This window comes from Falco peregrinus, chromosome 12 (genome assembly GCF_023634155.1).
Source record: "Falco peregrinus isolate bFalPer1 chromosome 12, bFalPer1.pri, whole genome shotgun sequence".
In the NCBI taxonomy this organism is placed as follows: domain Eukaryota; kingdom Metazoa; phylum Chordata; class Aves; order Falconiformes; family Falconidae; genus Falco; species Falco peregrinus.
In genome coordinates, this window is record NC_073732.1 from 23,997,794 (window position 1) to 24,016,426 (window position 18,633).

The following is an 18,633-nucleotide window of genomic DNA, read 5'->3' on the forward strand; positions in this document are numbered from 1 at the left end:
TTTCAGCTGGATCATTTGAATTTCCCAGGTCCACTCCATGTCTGTGCAGATCTCCCATTGTTTCATTTGTCCCCCCAAATGCCAGGATTGGTAGTGGCTGCTCTGAGCCGTGCAGTGGCCAAAGAACGCACGGAAGGCTTGGGTTTCTCATTAACTCCAGAGTTGATATAGTCCCATCTCTCAGAGCACCAGCCAGTTTTGCTGCCTCCATCCCAGTCCTGCTGTCCCTCTTTCCCTGTCCAAGCTCTCACCTCACCCTGCAGCCCAGGACGGTGACCGCTCCCGGGAGGACAGCGGCGGAGCTGTGGGATGGACGAGAAAAGCAAAATGCAAGCAGAGAAGGTAACCGTGGCTTGGTGGTATTTTTGCACTAGAATTTCTGTAGGAGCCCAGCAATAAGCATTGGTATTTTTCACTTGCCAGCACTGAAACTAACTATAAAATTTCCCTCCTCCAATTAATTGCTCTTTGATGTCTGTATACTGAGTGCAGGGGCAAAGGGGTGAAGAGATTATTTTTTATTTTTAAGAGCTCTGGCAGCTCATTGGATAATTGTAGCTGCGATGGAAGGATATAAAACTTAAAACAGCACTGCTGAAAAGCACCGTTTTGGTCATTTTTTCCTAGCTGTTCTGCTTCACTGGTGGTGCTGCCCGTGTGCTGGGGACAGGGCAGGGCACGTCGCTGCTGCTGCTGCCTGCGCTGCTGTACCAGGCAGAGCTGCCGCCTGCATGAGCACTGGGACAAGGACGGGCAGCGCAGCAGGGAGAGCCCTGGCACACATTGCTCTGTGTGGGGCAAAGCTGCTCTGCCCCTGGGGGCCTGATCCTGCCTACCCCCAGGGGCTTTCCCTTCTCTTTTGGAGTCAGCCAAAGCGCCCGTGCTGCTGCAACAGCATCCCTGGATGCCGCTGTCCCAGCCAGCTGGGCAGTGGGGTCCCTTGGGATAGGAATGGGGTGCAGCCCCCCAGGTTTGGGCAGGACTAGGACAGCGGCGTGAGGCTGTTCTCTGCTTCCTCCCCCAGCACCTCACAGGAACACTGGTCCTCTCCGTCTTCACTGCAGTGTTGGGCTTTTTCCAGTACGGCTACAGCCTGGGTGTCATTAATGCCCCCCAGAAGGTAAGCTGAGCCCCCAGTCTGCACATGGCCAAGTGACAAGGGCTTCAGGGCAGCCAGGGCTGGTCTGTCCCTTGCAGAAGCCCTCAGGAGAGCTCCGTCCCTTCCCCAGCTGCTATCTCCTGCAGTTCAAAGTCCCTGCGATAAGGCAGTGGGGTGAGAAAATGGCGAGGACCCCCCCCTGCCACCTTACTAGTGAAAGGAGTAGGGCTCCGCACCTCCTGGTGCCGTCCCCACTGCAACGCAGTCCCCGTGCCCAGACCGAGGGACAGCACCTCTCCGTGGGTGCCGAATCCAGACACCACACTCACCCCATCCCTGAGAGATGGCACTGGATGAGGGGGGATGCTCCGCGCCTGCCCCTGCGGTCCCTTCCCTCTGAGAGTCTGGGAGCTGTGGGGGACCCCAAGATTTCACCCCTGCAGAGCCTGTGAAGAAAAGCTTCTCCTGGGGCAGGAAAAAAAACCAAAACAGGGGTTGATGGTGGCTATAGATTTGAGCTGATGGCATTTTTCCTCTTTGCCTATCACAGGTGATAGAAGCCCACTATGGGCGTGTGCTGGGCATCGTCCGCCTGGACAGACATGCCACCAACACTTCTAGGGAGGATGGCACCATCCCTGTCCCTGGCACAGAGCCCTGGGGTGGCACCGAGGGCACATTTGCACCCCCAGCCAACATCAACGATGACCTTGCCACCTCCCTGCACATGCTCACTATGTACTGGTCCCTCTCCGTCTCCGTGTTCGCTGTCGGCGGCATGGTCTCCTCCTTCACCGTGGGGTGGATCGGTGACCGGCTGGGGAGGTGAGAGGACCTTGTGTGCTACAGCCCAAGCTTTTTTCTTTGATTTTTCCTCTAGAGTCATTTCCTCTTCATAGAAATAAAATTTGCATTATTTCCCCCTAATTTAATGAAAACACTCCCCCTCAAATCTCCAAAATACTGTTCCAACCATCACAGAGGTCTGGCTTATTAAAATCTTCAATTATAAATCAGACATTTTGTTGCAACTTTTAGCACTTCAGACAAGCAGCTAATGAGCAGCCTTGATTAACTTCCGAATTCCCCTCGCTCTTTCTTTCCATGGCAAAAGGAAGACGAGAGCATCTGAACAGCATTTGCACAGGATGTATAACATACTTTTAGCTACCCTGACTGCACCTCTGCCTGGTATTTTTCAGTGCCTACATTCATTCTTTTTTCCCCTGTAGTGCTAATTAAGTCACTTAATAGCTCTGACTGTATGTCGCGATGGCTGCTTTGGCTGAAGAGGTGCCAGAGCAAGCTGTGCTGCTGCTGCCTTGCAGGGTGAAAGCCATGCTGGTGGTGAATGTCCTCTCCATCGCTGGGAACCTTCTCATGGGGCTGGCAAAATTTGGGCCATCTCACATACTCATCATTGCCGGGAGAGCAGTCACGGGGCTGTACTGTGGTAAGTCCAGGCAACATCAAGCATTGCAAACTAGTCCCTCAGCAGGGTGCTGAGTGCTCCAGGGCTGTCATTAAGAGTTTCCTATATTTTTTCATTAATTTTTTTTTATTTTTTTTTTTAATTCAGAAGGGGTTTCACAGGTTGGAGTTTCCCTCATCTCCCTCTGTCTGTCCTTCTCGATCCAGGATCTTTCCCAGAAATATTTGGGTTGGCTCTATCATGAAATCAGTTTATTTTGTGTATCCTAGAAAGGAGCAAGTCCCTCCTCTGTATCTCAAGGCTTAATCTTGCTGGTGGCAGTTGTAACAGTGCGTTATTAGCCATGCTGTTGAACAGGTTCCCTAGACAACAGTACTATCTAGCAGATAGTACAGGAGCATTGTACCTAGAGAGGATAAAAGAGTAGGCAAATAATATGGAATTACATTAGAATTAGCTTAGAAATAACAGCTCATTATCACTGTTACTGGTATGCAAATACAGTACAAACACTAAAGGCACGTTTTAAGAAAGCTCTTTACTCTGTGATAACTTCTCCTAGCAGATGATCTCTGCTCCATGCTCGCTAGTGTGTGTTCAAGCAAAAAGGCTTCCTGGCTTGGGGCTCTGAATCCAGGGATATCCGAGCCCCTTTGCAAGGTGCAGGTGGCTCCCAGCCAGGCCCAGGGGTCTTGGTGGGATGTGGGATGCAGCACACAGGCTCCATCCTCCTTTCCTGTTCAGGAAGTGGTTTCTGCTGGTTGCTGAGCTGTGGTCTGGAAGAGGTAACGCCCGTATGTTCTTGGTGCAGGGCTCTCCTCCGGACTCGTGCCCATGTACGTCAGTGAGGTCTCTCCCACGGCCCTTCGAGGAGCGCTGGGAACATTGCACCAGCTTGCTATTGTCACGGGTATCCTCATCAGCCAGGTAAAAAGGAAAGTGCTTGAGTCCAGAGAAGCTATTTCAGACATGAGGGATACCCCAGTGATACACTGGGGTGTCACTCACCATTCCACCCAAAAGCTGAAGGGCAGTGCAAAGCAATCTGCTCTGATGGGGTTAAACTCCTTCCCACCTTGAGTCAGAGGTGTCTTAACAAAGATGACTTCTCATGAACTAAAAAGTACTTCTGCAAACAAATTCTCTCCTCTCCTAGCAAGTTTTTGTAAGCATCTCGTCAGAGTCAGGCTGGATCCTGAACACGAGATCCTTGATATTCAGGTACTCAAAAGTGGCTTCATCACAGAAGTAGGGAGCCCAACGTGCCCGTCAGCATTGCCCACCGTGGCAGGAGTCCCAACTACATGACAGATGAGCACATAAATGTACCAAAACCCAACACATCCAGAAAAACTTAATGCAGCCACAAGGTTCATCTAATCTGATTTAGCCACAGACTATGGGCAGACCATGGGGAAAAACACGCACAAGGCAGATCCTGCCAGCTTCACTGGCTGTGGGCATACCAAAAATGCTTTGCAAATTATGGAAGGAAAAAGGCTGCAAGTACTCACAGCCTCTCTGGAGCACCTTGTCCAATACCATAATCACACGCTGAAGCAAAGCTCGAGTTAGCTTGCTTGCTGAGCCTCATGCTGCACTGCAGCCCCAGTGCTCAGGCTGTGCTGGTTAACAACTGGGCATCTGGGGCATCCTGCACTGCGTGGACCTCCATCCACACTTTGCTCCTTTGTAGTTGCTTAGGTCACATATGCCCATAAAATCCCACACCCTAGAAACCCACTGTAGCAAGGTCTGAGGAGAAAACATTTCATCATCGTGCCTGTATTTGCTGAGCTGTTTATGCTGTGGTTCTGGCCAGGCACAGGTCTGCTGGTGGCACATCCCAAGGAGGACTGAGTCACCCCAGGGTGGGGAGCAGGCTCGCAGAGGATTGTCCCATGGCATCTGTAAGCCAAAGTCTTGCTCATGACATTTTATACCATCTGTTTGTTCCCTCCTTGTAAATGTGCATCACAGTTAAAGAAATCTAATTGCTAGGACTCAGAATTGGTATTTGCTTCTAGTTCTCTTCCAGGTTGTCACTTTGAAATGCCACGGTGGTCAATTGCTCTCATTTTCTAGGGTATAAACTAAGCCATTCAAACATGCCTCAATTATTCCAGGTTCTCGGACTAGAGTTTCTCCTGGGTAACGACAAGTTGTGGCCCCTGCTCCTCGGTCTGTCTGGTGTGGCTGCCCTCCTGCAGTTCTTCCTGCTTTTGCTGTGCCCCGAGAGCCCCCGATACCTTTACATCAAACTGGGGAAGGTGGAGGAAGCTAAAAAAAGTAAGATAAACATTCTGGGCTTGCTTGGAGTTGGTTTTATACTATACATAGTATTAAACACAGATGGAAAAGCCCAGCTGAGGGCTCACATGAGTAACTGGGTATAGTTGCTCCGTCCCACAGAGCACATTTGCAGGAGGGATTTCAGACACCTGATACAGTCTCTGCCTAAGGCACGCTTGCTTCTGTGTTGCTGAGGGTGGTGTGAGCCTTAGCATGTTAGTCCTTTCCATCAGAGATATCGAATCTAACAGATGCTCCCCCCAAAAAAAACCCCGTTCAGTTGGAAGGTATTTCAACCAGGTGTATGAAGGACATCACCTAAGGGCAGCTGATCCCTTTGTCCTTGGTGCTATTTGCAACTACACAGCAAATCCACAGCAGTTACTGCAACCTCCTTGGCTGGTTCCAGCCATCTCTACAAGGAGTAAGAGCTGCCAGTGGTAGGACACAGCTGAAACTGAGGTGAAAACCCGTGGTTGAGTAAAACAGAGCATGTCCACGTGCCTGGGGGCAGAGTTGCATGCCCATGCTCCGAGGTGCTGCAGCATAAATTAGCTGTGGACCAGAAACTGTTGAGATGTGTTTGCATGGGATTAATCAGCATTGCTGAGGGATGAGGCTCAAGCCGGGTGTCTCAGAGCTTTCGCAGAACTAATGTGCTGCTGCCTCTTGCCAAGCAGACACACCTTTGATCCTTGATGTGCCATAGGAGTCCTCAGAGTAAGAGGACACTGCTGTCCATGTGGCTGGCTTACCCTGAGTTTTGGCTAGACAGATTCTTGTCCTTGCTCTGCTCCCTATCTACCATTGAAAATAAAATGTCAATCTTTTTTTTCTTCAGGTTTGAAAAGGCTTAGAGGAAACTGTGACCCCATGAAAGAGATCGCTGAGATGGAAAAGGAAAAGCAAGAAGCTGCTAGTGAAAAGAAAGTCTCCATAAGACAGCTTTTCACTTCTTCAAAGTACAGGCAGGCTGTCCTCGTGGCGCTGATGGTGCAAATATCTCAGCAGTTCTCAGGCATCAACGCGGTGAGTCTCCCCAAAATGTCTGTCTTTAAAGAAATGCGTGCTGAGCATGAAAAGGCAATGCTGGCTCTGTCCAAGCCATGTAGGGGTGAAAAGAAGGCTTTCCTGGGATTGCAGTAGCCTCCTCGGCCACCGCCATCCATGTTGAAGGTGGACTTCGCTGCCAAGCTGGGCTGCAGGAGGGGAGAAGGTGCAAGGGAATTCCGCACAAAACCAGTGGGCACAGCAGGTCCACAATGAGGTCTCCCATGACCCTCCGCCTATCTGAGTTCATCAGCTGTTTGCTCTCTTTAATGATTACGTGCTCACCCCAGGAACCACAGAATCACTACCTTCTAGCTATTTTTAGCTAAATAGGTTGTGCATCACCTCCTGAGATATCAGAAATCACCATTTTACACCCAGGAGCACAGAGCCTCCTTTTCAAAATCAGCTAAGATGCAAATTTTTCAAAGTCTGGTGGCAACTTTACAAAGGTTGAGGCCTCTGTCACACCAGCTTTTAAAATTCAAAGAGCATTTCCACATCTCAAGGCACAGCAGCACTCAGGGATGCTCAGCCTCAAGGGGCTGAACTGGGGTGAGCATCCCACGGAGCCCAGCTGCCCTGGCTCAAGGCCATGCCCAGCCCCAACCACCAGCCACAGGGTCAGCCACCCATTTACCTCCTCTCCTTAACTTCCACTGGATAGGAATTGTCTTATTTTTGGACAGAAGGGAGAAATTGGAGTCATTCCAATGTAGTGATAATATTTTAAAATTAATGTAAAACTCAGTCATATTAAAGTATTTGTCTTCAGCATGCAGTGCTGGTGATCTGACTTTCAAGATTAAACACGGGCCTACATAGGAGAAAACAGTTTTAAATGTGCAAATGCAGTAGCTCAGGAGGGGAATTACAATGAGCTTTTTAGCTCCCTCAGGCTCCTTTGAAAGTTTCAGCTTTAATTATTATAATAAGCCATTAAAAGTTGAAAAACTAATCATAATTAAATTACTTCACATCTCAGCCAAGCAAACGCAACTCTTCCCTCAAGAGAACAAAAAGTTCCACCAGCCCTGTTGCCTAATCCTTCATCCTAATGTATTTTGATAGATCTTTTACTACTCTACAAACATTTTTGAGAGAGCTGGAGTTGACCAACCAGTTTACGCAACCATTGGTGTTGGAGTGGTGAACACAGTCTTCACTGTTATCTCCGTAAGTAAATATTTCTGCCCCCCAGACTACAAAAATACATAAGCTACAATGTCATTTTGAAAGGTGGTTTTATCCTCGAGCTGGGGCTGGGATTTGCAGTTTTGCAGGGCTGACCCTGCACATCTTAGAGTAAAACTCATTCCCTGGGCAAGTCTCGTTTGAAAAATCAAGCCTTGAAATGCAGCCTGTCACTACCAAACAGCACTGCTAACTGCCTTATGAGTGAAAACTGCAACACATTGTTCAGGGAAGCTTTGGTAGCTCAGCATTTCCCCCCAGAATAAAAGTTGTCTTTGAGACCAAAATCCTGTAGGTCCTGTTTCCCTTGGGGAGCAGGCAGGGGACTGGGGTTGTGATGGGGAAGGCAGCAGCTCACAGTCTCCTTCTTACCTGTTATATTTCAAATTGTTTTCTGTATGTACATAGCACCTGCAGAAGCGGTATCCAAAGGCTGTTCCGCAGGAATAGAAGTAATCTAGCACCTAGCCTCATTGTAGCTGTGCAGTGCTCTGCAGCAACGAAGGGATGGTTCTGTTTTCACAGCCTTTCCCTTCGTTTGTCCCTCTCCTGAGAGTATTAACACAATTCCTATCAGCAGGCAACTCTTTTTTAATGTGGCCATTAATATAAAAAGATCAGAAAATGCCAAGCCCATTTCCCTCACACCTCTAGAGGGACTTAGGGAGCAAAGGACTTACACCCACCACGAAGCAGGACCAGCTGCAAGGCAGAAATACACAGCTCTAAGAGATCTTCGTACAGTGTGCATGAGATAGCAGGGCTTGGGGTGAACCTGCTTTAGAGGAACTCTGTCACAGGTCCCATACAGAGGAAACAACATGAATATTTATTGGGAAATGAGGCACGGAGGCGTGTGGCTGGGAGGGGTCTTTCGCCAGCTTGGAGGGTCTCCTGAAGTTTGATCTCAACCCCAGGGCTCTGGTACTTGCAGCCTGCGGCATTTGCTCTTTGCTTCTTTTGGCCACAAGCACTTAAAAATTACCTGCATTTGTCAATAAATGACAGACCCTGATCAAAAGGCAGAAGCACTGACAGCCGGGTGGACCTTGGCAAGGGGAGCAAGGAGTGCAGGGGCTCACCCTCTGCAGCTTCATGAGGCAGCAGGAGGAACTGCCTCCAGCCAAAGAGGTGGTCTCTTGGAAGCATAAATGACTCACTGCAGTGGCAGGAAAGGTTTTGCTGATGGCCAAAAGTGTCCTTTCGAGCAGAGGGGAAGAAGCAGGCAGCCTCAGAGGCTAGTGCACAGTATCTTAGAGCAGGCCAGATGCACCGTGCTCTGGAGCTACCTACATCTCCCCATGGGGTGAAGTGATTGGTACAGACTCAGATGTCAAAAGTTGGGTGAGATGACCAAGAGGAGCTGAGAAGGAGCAAACTAAGCCTTGTGGCCTAACAGGGAAGCAAAAGGTGTCTGGGAGCAATCGGAGGAAAAATCCTGACTCCAGCTACTACACGACTATCCCTGCCATAGGACAGGCAAGGTGCAATGGCCCGTGATGTGACTTGAATCATGCTACATTTTGAAGGCTGCTTCCAAATTAATGCAGACCTAGTAAGTTTGTTCTTCCCGGGGAAAAGAGGGAGAGAGAAATCCCAGAGTCAGTAATACATGTGTAAGAACAGTGGGAAGTCCTGAGAGCTTGGGATTGCACGAGTTCTGAGTATCCGAGGTTTTGCCTCACCCTCAGTCTGGCTCCCCCCCCCAGCCACCATCTGAGTTTCTGACACTTGGAAATCAGGACATAAATCTCTGCCACAACAGCTAAAAGAGCAGGAGTGTGGCGTGGTTGTTCACGGCTAATGGACCTGATTGAACCTCCTGGGAGCAGCGGTGCTGGAGACTGAGCTGCTACATGTGTTTCTACAGGTCTTTCTGGTGGAGAAGGCGGGCAGGCGGTCCCTGTTCCTGGCTGGTTTGATGGGCATGTTAATAAGCGCCGTGGCCATGACAGTTGGACTTGTGCTCCTGGTAAGGATTTCTCTCCATTTTTCCTCCATGGTTTTCAAACAAGAGAAGAGAACCCACCCCTTTAAAGTGAATGTTTGCATTTTCATCTCAAGTTCAGAAAACATTTGTCCTTAGAAGGGACAGTTCAAATAGCTGGAGCCACCTCTGGTTACAGCAGTGCCGGAGGACATTGCACTCTTTGGCCCCCGAGATACACCCAAGGCTGCTAGAAAGGACGTGTGTCCCCTGTCCCCTCCCTGAGCCCGCTGAGAACCTCAGCTCCTTACACTGTGCCATTCCCACAGCATAATCCCATGCCTGCTAAGAAAACCTAGGAATACCTCCACGTGCAAACAGTGTGCCCTAAACCCTCAACCTGCATCTCCCTGGTTTGGTGCAGGGATGCTAGTCTAGTATCTTCTCATAAAAAAGGGACAAATTATTCCTTCCGACATCCAGCAGAGGGGTCAGGCTGTGAGACACGGGGCAGAACAGGCAGAGGATGGAGCTGGCCCCCATCGTAGTCAGTCCAAACCACTGGTGCAAGCTTCTGTCAAGATGTAAAACCAAGCGAGGGGTGGCCTCCTTTACTGAACACCCTGGTTATTAAAGACAACAGCATTTTTCCTCTTCCTGGCTGGACTGCAGGCAAGGAGAGGGCTTGAAGGCACAGCTGAGCTGATAGCTGTGAGCTCCACCGTCCCTCTGCAAGCGGCCAAGGTGGCACCACACACCTAGCTGGCACCTTGCACAAGAGTTTAGAGCTTTAATTATTCATGTCCAGTCCCCACTTGTCTGAATAGAAAGAAGTTTCTGAAATAGAAGCCTAATTAAAATTATTAGTGGTAATTAATGAGAGTCGCGTTGGGACCACAACACCGAGTGCACCCCCTTACAGAGCCAGTTTGCCTGGATGAGCTATGTCAGCATGGTCGCGATCTTCCTCTTCGTCATCTTCTTTGAAGTTGGGCCCGGGCCCATCCCCTGGTTCATCGTAGCCGAACTGTTCAGCCAAGGCCCGCGCCCTGCTGCCATCGCTGTTGCCGGCTTCTGCAACTGGGCCTGCAACTTCATCGTGGGAATGTGTTTCCAGTATATAGCGGTAAGAAATCCCTCTAAACCCACACAAATCAATGACAGGCACGACCCCACTGCTGGGCTCCCGAAGCAGCCCAGTGGGACATGGCCGTGCCTCCCAGATCTCCGCCCCCAAGTCCCGTGGGGCACCTCAGCCACCCAGGGTAGGAAGGGGAAGCTGTCCCTGCGGCGCTGATGGTGGTGTCCCCTGTTCCCACTTCCCCCACTGCAGGATCTCTGTGGACCGTACGTGTTTGCGATCTTTGCGGCTCTGCTTCTAGTCTTCTTTCTGTTTGCATACTTCAAAGTACCCGAGACGAAAGGAAAGTCCTTTGAGGAGATCGCAGCCGTGTTCCGCCGCAAGAGGCTCTCAGCCAAAGCTATGACTGAGCTGCAAGACCTGCGAGGCAGCGAGGAGGCCTAGACATTGCCATGCACCCGGAAAGGAAGGACCAAGCACGGACCTTCAGGCACTGCGGAAAGAACATTGGGCAAAAGTCTCATTTCACATAAACCTTGCAGCTGGCAGACCAGGAGGACCCCTCCAGCAGATGCCTTCTGGCTGCTGTGGCTCACACCTCTGAGCTGCAGGTGCTAACCTGGCATTTTACGCTGAAATACTCGGTACAACTGTGCTGCAGGAGAGCCAGGGAAAGGACAGGAGGAGTATGTTACATGTGTGTCTCCATGACCCACTGGAAGAGCCCAGTGGGATGACGATGTTACTAGTTGACAAAGCATTACATTGAGCGGGGTCATCACTCACCTGGAGCTAAGGACAGAGGGGCTGGCTGATGCTGTAGCCTCATGTTTTCACCTTTTTGTCCCATGCTTGCTGCCTCCTGCTGAGTGATCTGATGCCTTTGAGAAACCAACTACTAGTGCAGTTGTGCCACCAGCACACAGCGCTGATCACCCGAGGCGCTAAGGAAAATGGACTGAGCAAACTCCCCCTTACTCTTGCCCGTGCAGAGGATCAAGGTGGATCCCACCTGCATCAGTTGGGATGCACATCACTTGCTTTTCTCTCCAGGCATCATGGAAAGGCTGTCCGATCTCATAAGGATTTCTCAAGTCACAACATTTTTAGGAGATTCTTGGAAACTCTGGCTGGGCTGATGTGCATTTTTTTTCTTCTTTTTCAGCCCGAATATTTACCTCCTCTTTCCTCCTAGGAAGCCTCTCCTCCCTCCCTTATCCCTGCTGCAGCACAAGACACAGCACATCACTGACCACACGACAGGCCCAGGCACTCCTGGCCACCAGGTCAGGACACTCAAGTCCTGCTGCCGTTCCTCCCATGGCGTGACCATGGCCAGGTCACCTCCCCTCACTGCTCCTCCTTCCCCACCCTCTGCATCTCCCTTCCCTCCCTTCTGCCCCGTGCTTTGACCCACAGGCTCTGGCCTGAGGCGAGGCCTCGGGCTGCCCATACCGTGCCCTTACAATTAATGACAGCCCCAAGGGGAAATGGGTATTGCAGCATTAACTGGAAGGTGCCCCACTGACCTGACCCCCACTTTGCACCACTTACAGTTTTGCTGGCTGGACGTGTTTCAACCATGACAGTGTGCAAGCAGGAGGTTGTGTTGTTTCTATAGCCTTGTTTGTGCTCTTTGCTTTACGAGATACCTTTATGTGACAAAATCAGACTGCAAGGATTTTTCTTCCTTTTTTAGGGCATATGTTGGACTAATTGTAAAAGCCTGCTCTCTGCTTGACTTTTAAGATTTGCATGTTCCTTGTTGTGATACCAGGTTACCTTCTAGCAACTTTCTCAGGACAGAAACCCATTATTTACTGAGAGATGAAACACCAGCATTGCTCGGTCACTGCAAGCTCATCACGACTGCCAGTGAAGCAGTGACCATAACCTAAGAGGATCAAGTATAATGAAAAGCATGAGAATAGATGGGCCAAGGAGGATCATAGGTGCTGCTCTGGTTTTAGTTTTAGGGAAAGTTCATGCTCTTTTTCATGTGCCTGAACTTCTTTCCTTTATAGACTTTACTTTCTTGGTATTAAGACCCTAAAGCAAATTCTGGTCCCTTCCAAGTGATTGGAAGTGTAGCCACGAGGTCCCCTGGGACCAGGATGTGCACCGAGGCAGTAAGATTGCACCAAAGGCTTTCCTGAAGTGACTGCTGGTATTTAACTAGAGGAGAACTGGATCAATGCTGTCATGTGCTACAGAGGTGGGGGACCTGGGACTGACGTGGGACACGCAGTGCATGTGGGAACCAGGGCCCAAGCTGCAGTGCACGGAAGTGAGCAGCAGAGCTGGGACACAAGCTCTGGGTTGAACCATCAGTCTGTGTGCTGCAAACAGGTCTCCCCAGGTGAGACTAGCGGAGACGGCAGGCTCAGAAGCTCTCCCTGTCTACCGCAGATAGTTAAATATTATAATGGCTTGTCTGAATGCAAAAAAAGGGGGGAAAAAAAGAGACCGGTTCTTGCTTTCAGCAATGTTATCTATGACTGTTACATAAAAGTGACAATGAACAACATCTATGGCATGTTTTGGCTTGCGCTGTTGTTTTTTTTCTCCCCTCTGTACATCTCAGACATATGTCCAGCTCCAGATGGGAGGTATTTTCCTGGCAGGACACATTTGCTCCATGGGTGGTAATTGCTGTGCAAGCCCTCAGCTAAATCCCTTTGAAATGGATGGTCCAGAGCGGGGCTGGGAGGCAGCCCTGGAGCTGGTAGGAGCTGGCTCTGCATCACGATGAACCCTTACCAGAGGAGTGCCCTAACCTAGCTCCAGCTGTCCCCACTGCCCACCTGCAAAACCCCACTGTGAAGCACACCTCTGCTTGCATGGACACTGGTGCAGCTCCAACTTGGTCCTGGGGCCTCTCTAGGCACAATAAGCAGGAGGAGCATTAGGGGAGTGATGGGGTTCAAAGCAGACTTGTCCCTGCTCTGAGGGCAAAGCCAGGCTGGGTTCCCCCCAGGAAGGAGAGGATGGGACTGCAGAGGCAGGGCGGCAGTGTGGGTGCTGGCACCGGGCTCCCAGGTGTCCCTGCTCTGTCCATGTGAGCTGACCAGTCTGTACAAACAGAACGGCTCGAGCTATAGCTGCCCAGTGCTCACACAGGTGGTTTAACATGAGAAAGGCTATCCGAAACCGCTTCGCTAAACTTCTGCTGAGCTTTGTCCTAATGCTTGAGGGGCATCAGTCAGTGACACTGTCGGTAACTCAGCAGGGAAAGGTCATTTATTTAGGAACACTCTGAGCAGCCAGTCTTTGCTTTCCTGTGTGTTACTAGGGGAATGATAACAGAAAGCCTGATCGATTACAGTAGCACAGCCCATAAATTAGTTTAACAAAGCCCACAGCATTAACAATTAACATAACCCATAGCTATATCACTGAACTTGCAGGAAGATCTGCCTGGGATTCAGAGGCATTTAAGTAAAACTAGTCGGTGCCAAGTTTCAGGCTGTGCTTCCCCGCAGCAGCTGCTCTATGGAAGGGAAGCAAGCGAGAGTCTTTTCCTTCCAGGTTGGGACCTCCCACTGGGGACCCTCTCAGACCTTCTTGGGCCACAACTGGACAAGGTGTCTTCATGCATTTTACTGTTATCATTCAATTTCTTTGTATATTCCCCTGGAAATGATGCTTCTCTCATCCTGGGATGTTTCAATTCTGTTAATGGTTGCTGTGGGGCAGGCTGCAGCCTGGGACAGGTCATGCCGAGCTCAGCACCGCTGAAGGCTGCAGCAACCCCTGTCCTCACCAGGGCTGCGCTGGAAGGAATAAGATGATACACTGGGCTGAACTATCACGAGCACTTTTACCGTGTCTGACAATGCAGGAAGGGGTCATACGAGTTCGTTAAATCTGCCGATATGTTTACTTCTGTCCTGTCCCATCCGGCTGGTAATTAGGACTGTACACTTTAGCTATCCTGGCTACATGCAAGCTCCAGTTAAAACTTGTTCTTGAGAAACAGCTTGTTGAATTGTTATTTTTATCTCTCAGTGTTACAGTTTTACTAAGTTGCTAATCATTAAGAAAATTTAAAAGACGGAGTCATACCTATTAGCTAAATGGTCGTTGCATTTTAGTTAACATGCGAAGTATGTTCTTATACTGTGGCTGGCTAATAACGCAATGTAATTAATAATCCCTGAGAAAGCATCTTGTCAGTAACAGCTTTGACAGGGTTTTCCTAATGTGCTGAGATGACAGCCATTAAGACTGTTCTGTTGTGTCAGATAAATGGCTAGTGATATCTAGTTTCCCGCTCTCTAGGCATAATTTTAAAATTAGTTTGACTTCCCTAATCCAATAACCTCTGGACATTTGGCCCCATTAACACTTTCCACACTAATTTATCACAGATTTTTCTGCCTCACTTCAACTTGTTTTTCATCACTGAGAAATGCTATCCTCTACTTCCCAAGTCAAACAGCTGATGAGGATGAAGCTTATCTAAGTGCTACATATGCAGGGACCCAGTCTTCGAGGGGATACATTTTCTGAGGTGCTCAATGACCTTATCTTTCACTGAAATCTATAGGAGCTGAGGAATTGCATGGCAGGACATCAGGTCTGGATCCAGCAGTATGTGGTGTAATTTAAGGTAATGGAGCCTGTGCTCGAGTGTTTCACTAAATCCCGAAGCAACCACTGGCAAATTTTGCCCAGAGGCACAGCCTGAATAGCTGTGCTGAAAGGGAAGGAATCTCCTTCCCAGCAGGGTGGCAATAAATCCTGGCTGTAGATCAGCAGTCCTTAAATTTTACCGGCTGTGGATATAACTGCAGATCCAAGACATGGGCAGAGCCTTGTGATTTTGCCTCCCTGCATTCTGCCCAGGAAAGAAATCAGCTCCCAGGACTATGAGAAGCATCAGGCCTCCCAGGCCGCGGGTGGGTATCGCTGTGCCAGCACCATTGCAGCCCCAGCAGGCAGGAACCGCTGCAGTTCCTGTTACCCCAAATCTGGGCTCTGCACCCCATGTGCGAGACCCCATCCACAGAGCGCAGACACCATTTATTGCCTGTCTGTGCAGAGAGGGGTGCAAGGTGGTTATCCACAAAGCTAGCTGGGAAGGGGGCTTTTAGTAGGGGCCTCTCTTTGCTCCAGGGTGGATCTTTTAGTATGCTAATTAGGATAGCTCACACATAGTTCCAGCAACTTTCTATTTAGTCTCATTAACCATTTGGCTCTCCTTAAGGTCATCTTGTTGTGCCCCAGCTTGTCATACTGATGGTGCCCGTTCCTTCTCCCAAGGCCATGTTTTGTTAACTGTAAGGATTTAACTAACATCTCTGTTTTTCAAATTCTTTCTTGTTTTTCACTATAGATAATTACTTTTTTTTAGTTTCCCCCCTTTTTCTTTTTTTCTTTTTTAAAGTAAATAATTCTTACATCATTACTACTTGCTTTCCCTCTTCCTAGTGGGAGTTACAGGTGGCTCCTGCTAGCTCGGTGTCCCTGCACTGCCACTGCTGGCCTCTGATCTCCAGTGTGTGCCCAGGGGAATTCAAGCAGCGTGGCGGTGTGCTCACGCCTCATCCAGCCCCGCTGGGCGATTGCGTGGACCACAGAAAGGTCAGCATGACCACGGAGCAGGCACAGGCAGTACTGCAGCAATTTTTAAGCGTCCCAGGGCATGCAGCCCCTAATAGGAACCATGCAGCAGCCCCCAGTCCCTTTCTGAAGGCCGATGTAAGTGCATGGTGGCTCACAGGCACTGCACAGGAAGGAGAAAGCGAAGGGCAGGATTATAGCAGTGCCTGGAGCAGAGCGGGGCGCCTATGGCAAGGTCACTGCAGAGGCTCTTTAATCTGGTTCATGCTACACGGAGAGTGTACGTCGGAGCTCAGAGGGTCTGCTGAGCATGGCACTGTCCTTTGGAGGTGGGGATCATTGGTCCCCAGCCTCTCTCATGTTGTCCTGCTCGAGGCTGCACCCAGAAGCCAGTGTGAACCCTCACCCCCAACAGTCAGGACACAGTGGTGGTTCCCAGGTAAGACAGCTCAGCAGTTGAAACAGAGAGACACTTGCTCAAGTAGGAATGGGGTTGTTTACACTGCTTTGCTCATGACCGGCCAGTTCTAATCTTTTGACTTGAACCAAGACTTGCTGAATGAGCCTCCCTCTCCTTTCCCGTGTTGCTTACCCAGCACTGAGGGGAGCAAGGCCGGGTAAACAGCTCACCGTGACTGGCCCTCTCTCAGTTAGCCTGCAGGACTTTCCTCCGGCACCCTCTGTGCGCCCAGGCCACCACCCCTGGATGTCCCGGGACAGGGCTGCCCTCCTTGTTGTTCCCCAGAGAGACTGCTCACAGAAAGCAGCAATGCACCAGGCAAGTGGCTGGAGCAAGGAGGCAGTGTAAGCTAGGCTGCACCCACAGCTCCTGTTGGTGTGACCACCACCTCCTGCATTCTGGTGGGTTTGCTTGGAAACAAGGTGGGATATTTACCCCAGCGCTGGCTACAATGCATACTCTTGAGGCTAGGCTTTAAAGAGATGCTTTAGGGCGTCAGACTTTTCTCCAGAACATAACTGAGAACAGATAATTTAAACATTCCAGAAGTTTTCTAATCCTTGATCAATTCTGTAATGTAATTCATATAAAGACTTAGATAGGAAAACCAAAGCTTGATAACATACTTGAGTCTACTAGAAAGATGTGTGCGTGATTCACCTGTGCAACACTGGAAATACATTTTAATGAGAAAGGCCAAGGTATTTACAAATACGATTTGAAATTGAACTGTTGCTGTTGTATAGAAAAGCAGGATCATCACATTAGTACTGCCAAGAAGTACACTTTAGAAAATAAACATTGATCCAGACAAAGGAATGATGCCTGCAAGCAATGGCTGATGGAGCTGATTTCCGTTTTTTTTTAATTGAATCTCAAAATAAAGACTGCCTTGGAATACTTATTTTGTGTCTCAAAAATAAGTATCATCTACAGCTGTACTTCAGTAAAAAGTCTTGATTTAGTCGAGAAGATCTCTCAAGTCATCCAGAATGAATCTGTTACTTGTGGAAAACCAACCAAATTTATAATCTGCTACTTGAGGGAAAAAAATTTATCAGTAGCGCTTAGCCCCAGCCTGCTCCAGTTTGGCTTCAGAACAGTTGGTAATTCTCCCACAAAATATTTTATTAGCGGAAAAAAAAAAAGCCCTATAGCACATGCAACTGGTCAGACACTTGCAGGTAAACAAACACTCACTCCAAATGTAAAAACACTTAACAGAACGCCCCAGACCCTGCTTATCAACTGGCACAGAAGAAAGATGGGCAGTTCCCCGGGGTAAAGCATATAATCTCCACAGCGGACTGGGTGAGGCAGCATCTGCTGGAACCCTTGGTGACAGAAGAGAGTCACCATCTCGACCTGCTGGAGCATTACGAAGGGGCCCCGTGTAAACAGCCGAACCTATCTCCTCGGGTACAGGCGGCACCGTTTGGAGTGGAACCTATGTAACCAAGGGTGGGACCACAGGCGAACAGACCACACAGATTAACACGAATGAAATAAAAGATGGCAGGACGAACTATTTCAAAAGGTGACGTTCAACGTGACTCGTGTAGCAACCCCATTAGAGCACAGACGACAAACTCAGGATCTCCGCACAGAAGGCCCAGGCCAGCACATGTGGCAGAGGCCAGCTCTGGCAACGCTGCCGCTGCATTTTCCTGCGTTTCCCTGTGTGGTTTAGAGGTGATTCGCATGGCACCCCCGCGGCTGGGCCCAGCCACTGGCAGCGCCACACAACAGTCAGTGGGTGAATTTGGTCCGAGAGCTACAAGTATTATAGTCTCTGACTTGGGAAGTTTTATCAAAAATAAACGCTTGGGCTGCGTTTTGCCCAGGAGCCGGCTGCCTGGCTTCGGCACCGCGTTCATCGCCGTGGCTCCCCTCAGCGGGGCTGTGGGGGCGAAGGGGGCCCGTGCCGCCGGCACTGCTGGCGAGGGGCAGGGCACGGAGCCACCCCGGCCTCACGGCGTTAATGGCAACCGCCTCCCGCCACGGCTTCTTGGTGCTTTCAGGCCGTTTTGCCCGGTTACTGCGCCCTTGCAAAGCGTTCCTCCGGCTGTTCTGGAAGGGCAAACGTTAAGCAGTTGTGTTGACAGTCAAACATACCTCTCCCTGAAGCTTTCTCCCGCCAGGCTTTGGAAACACCCATTTATTATTATTATTATTTTTCTTTAATTCGTTTAAAACCTAGTTTCGTGGCAGCGAAGCCACCTGGCCGCCCTCCAGGGGAAGCGGCCGCCAGAGCCGCCCACGCGCCAAGATGGCGGCGGGCGGGGCCGGTGAGGAGGCGCACGGCGCCGCCTGGCGGTCGAGGGGCGGCCCCGCGCCTGCGCCAGCGCCGGGGCGGGGTGGGGGGGACGTGCTTCCGCAGGGACGGCGCCGCGCTGCCGCGCTGGGCCCAACCGCGCTCCGTAGCGGCGGCGAGGGGCGGGGCGGGCGAACGCGGGAAGCGCCCCTGGCACGTGGTCGGGCGGCGGGCGGGCGGGGGAGCGGAGGCCGGCCCCGCCCACTCGGCGGGCGGGCG

General features: G+C 50.3%; 1 protein-coding gene across 1 annotated transcript; it reads left to right on the plus strand.

Annotated features, from left to right (window-relative positions):
• The first annotated feature begins 164 nt into the window (after positions 1 to 164).
• Positions 165 to 12,611, plus strand: SLC2A2 (solute carrier family 2 member 2). Its single transcript, XM_005242837.3, has 11 exons — positions 165 to 342; positions 1,025 to 1,120; positions 1,650 to 1,924; positions 2,428 to 2,552; positions 3,343 to 3,458; positions 4,658 to 4,820; positions 5,665 to 5,852; positions 6,945 to 7,049; positions 8,938 to 9,039; positions 9,917 to 10,120; positions 10,328 to 12,611. The coding sequence occupies exons 1-11, from the start codon at positions 310 to 312 to the stop codon at positions 10,517 to 10,519; spliced, it is 1,599 nt and encodes a 532-aa protein (XP_005242894.1). The 5' UTR covers positions 165 to 309; the 3' UTR covers positions 10,520 to 12,611.
• Positions 12,612 to 18,633: the final 6,022 nt, after the last annotated feature.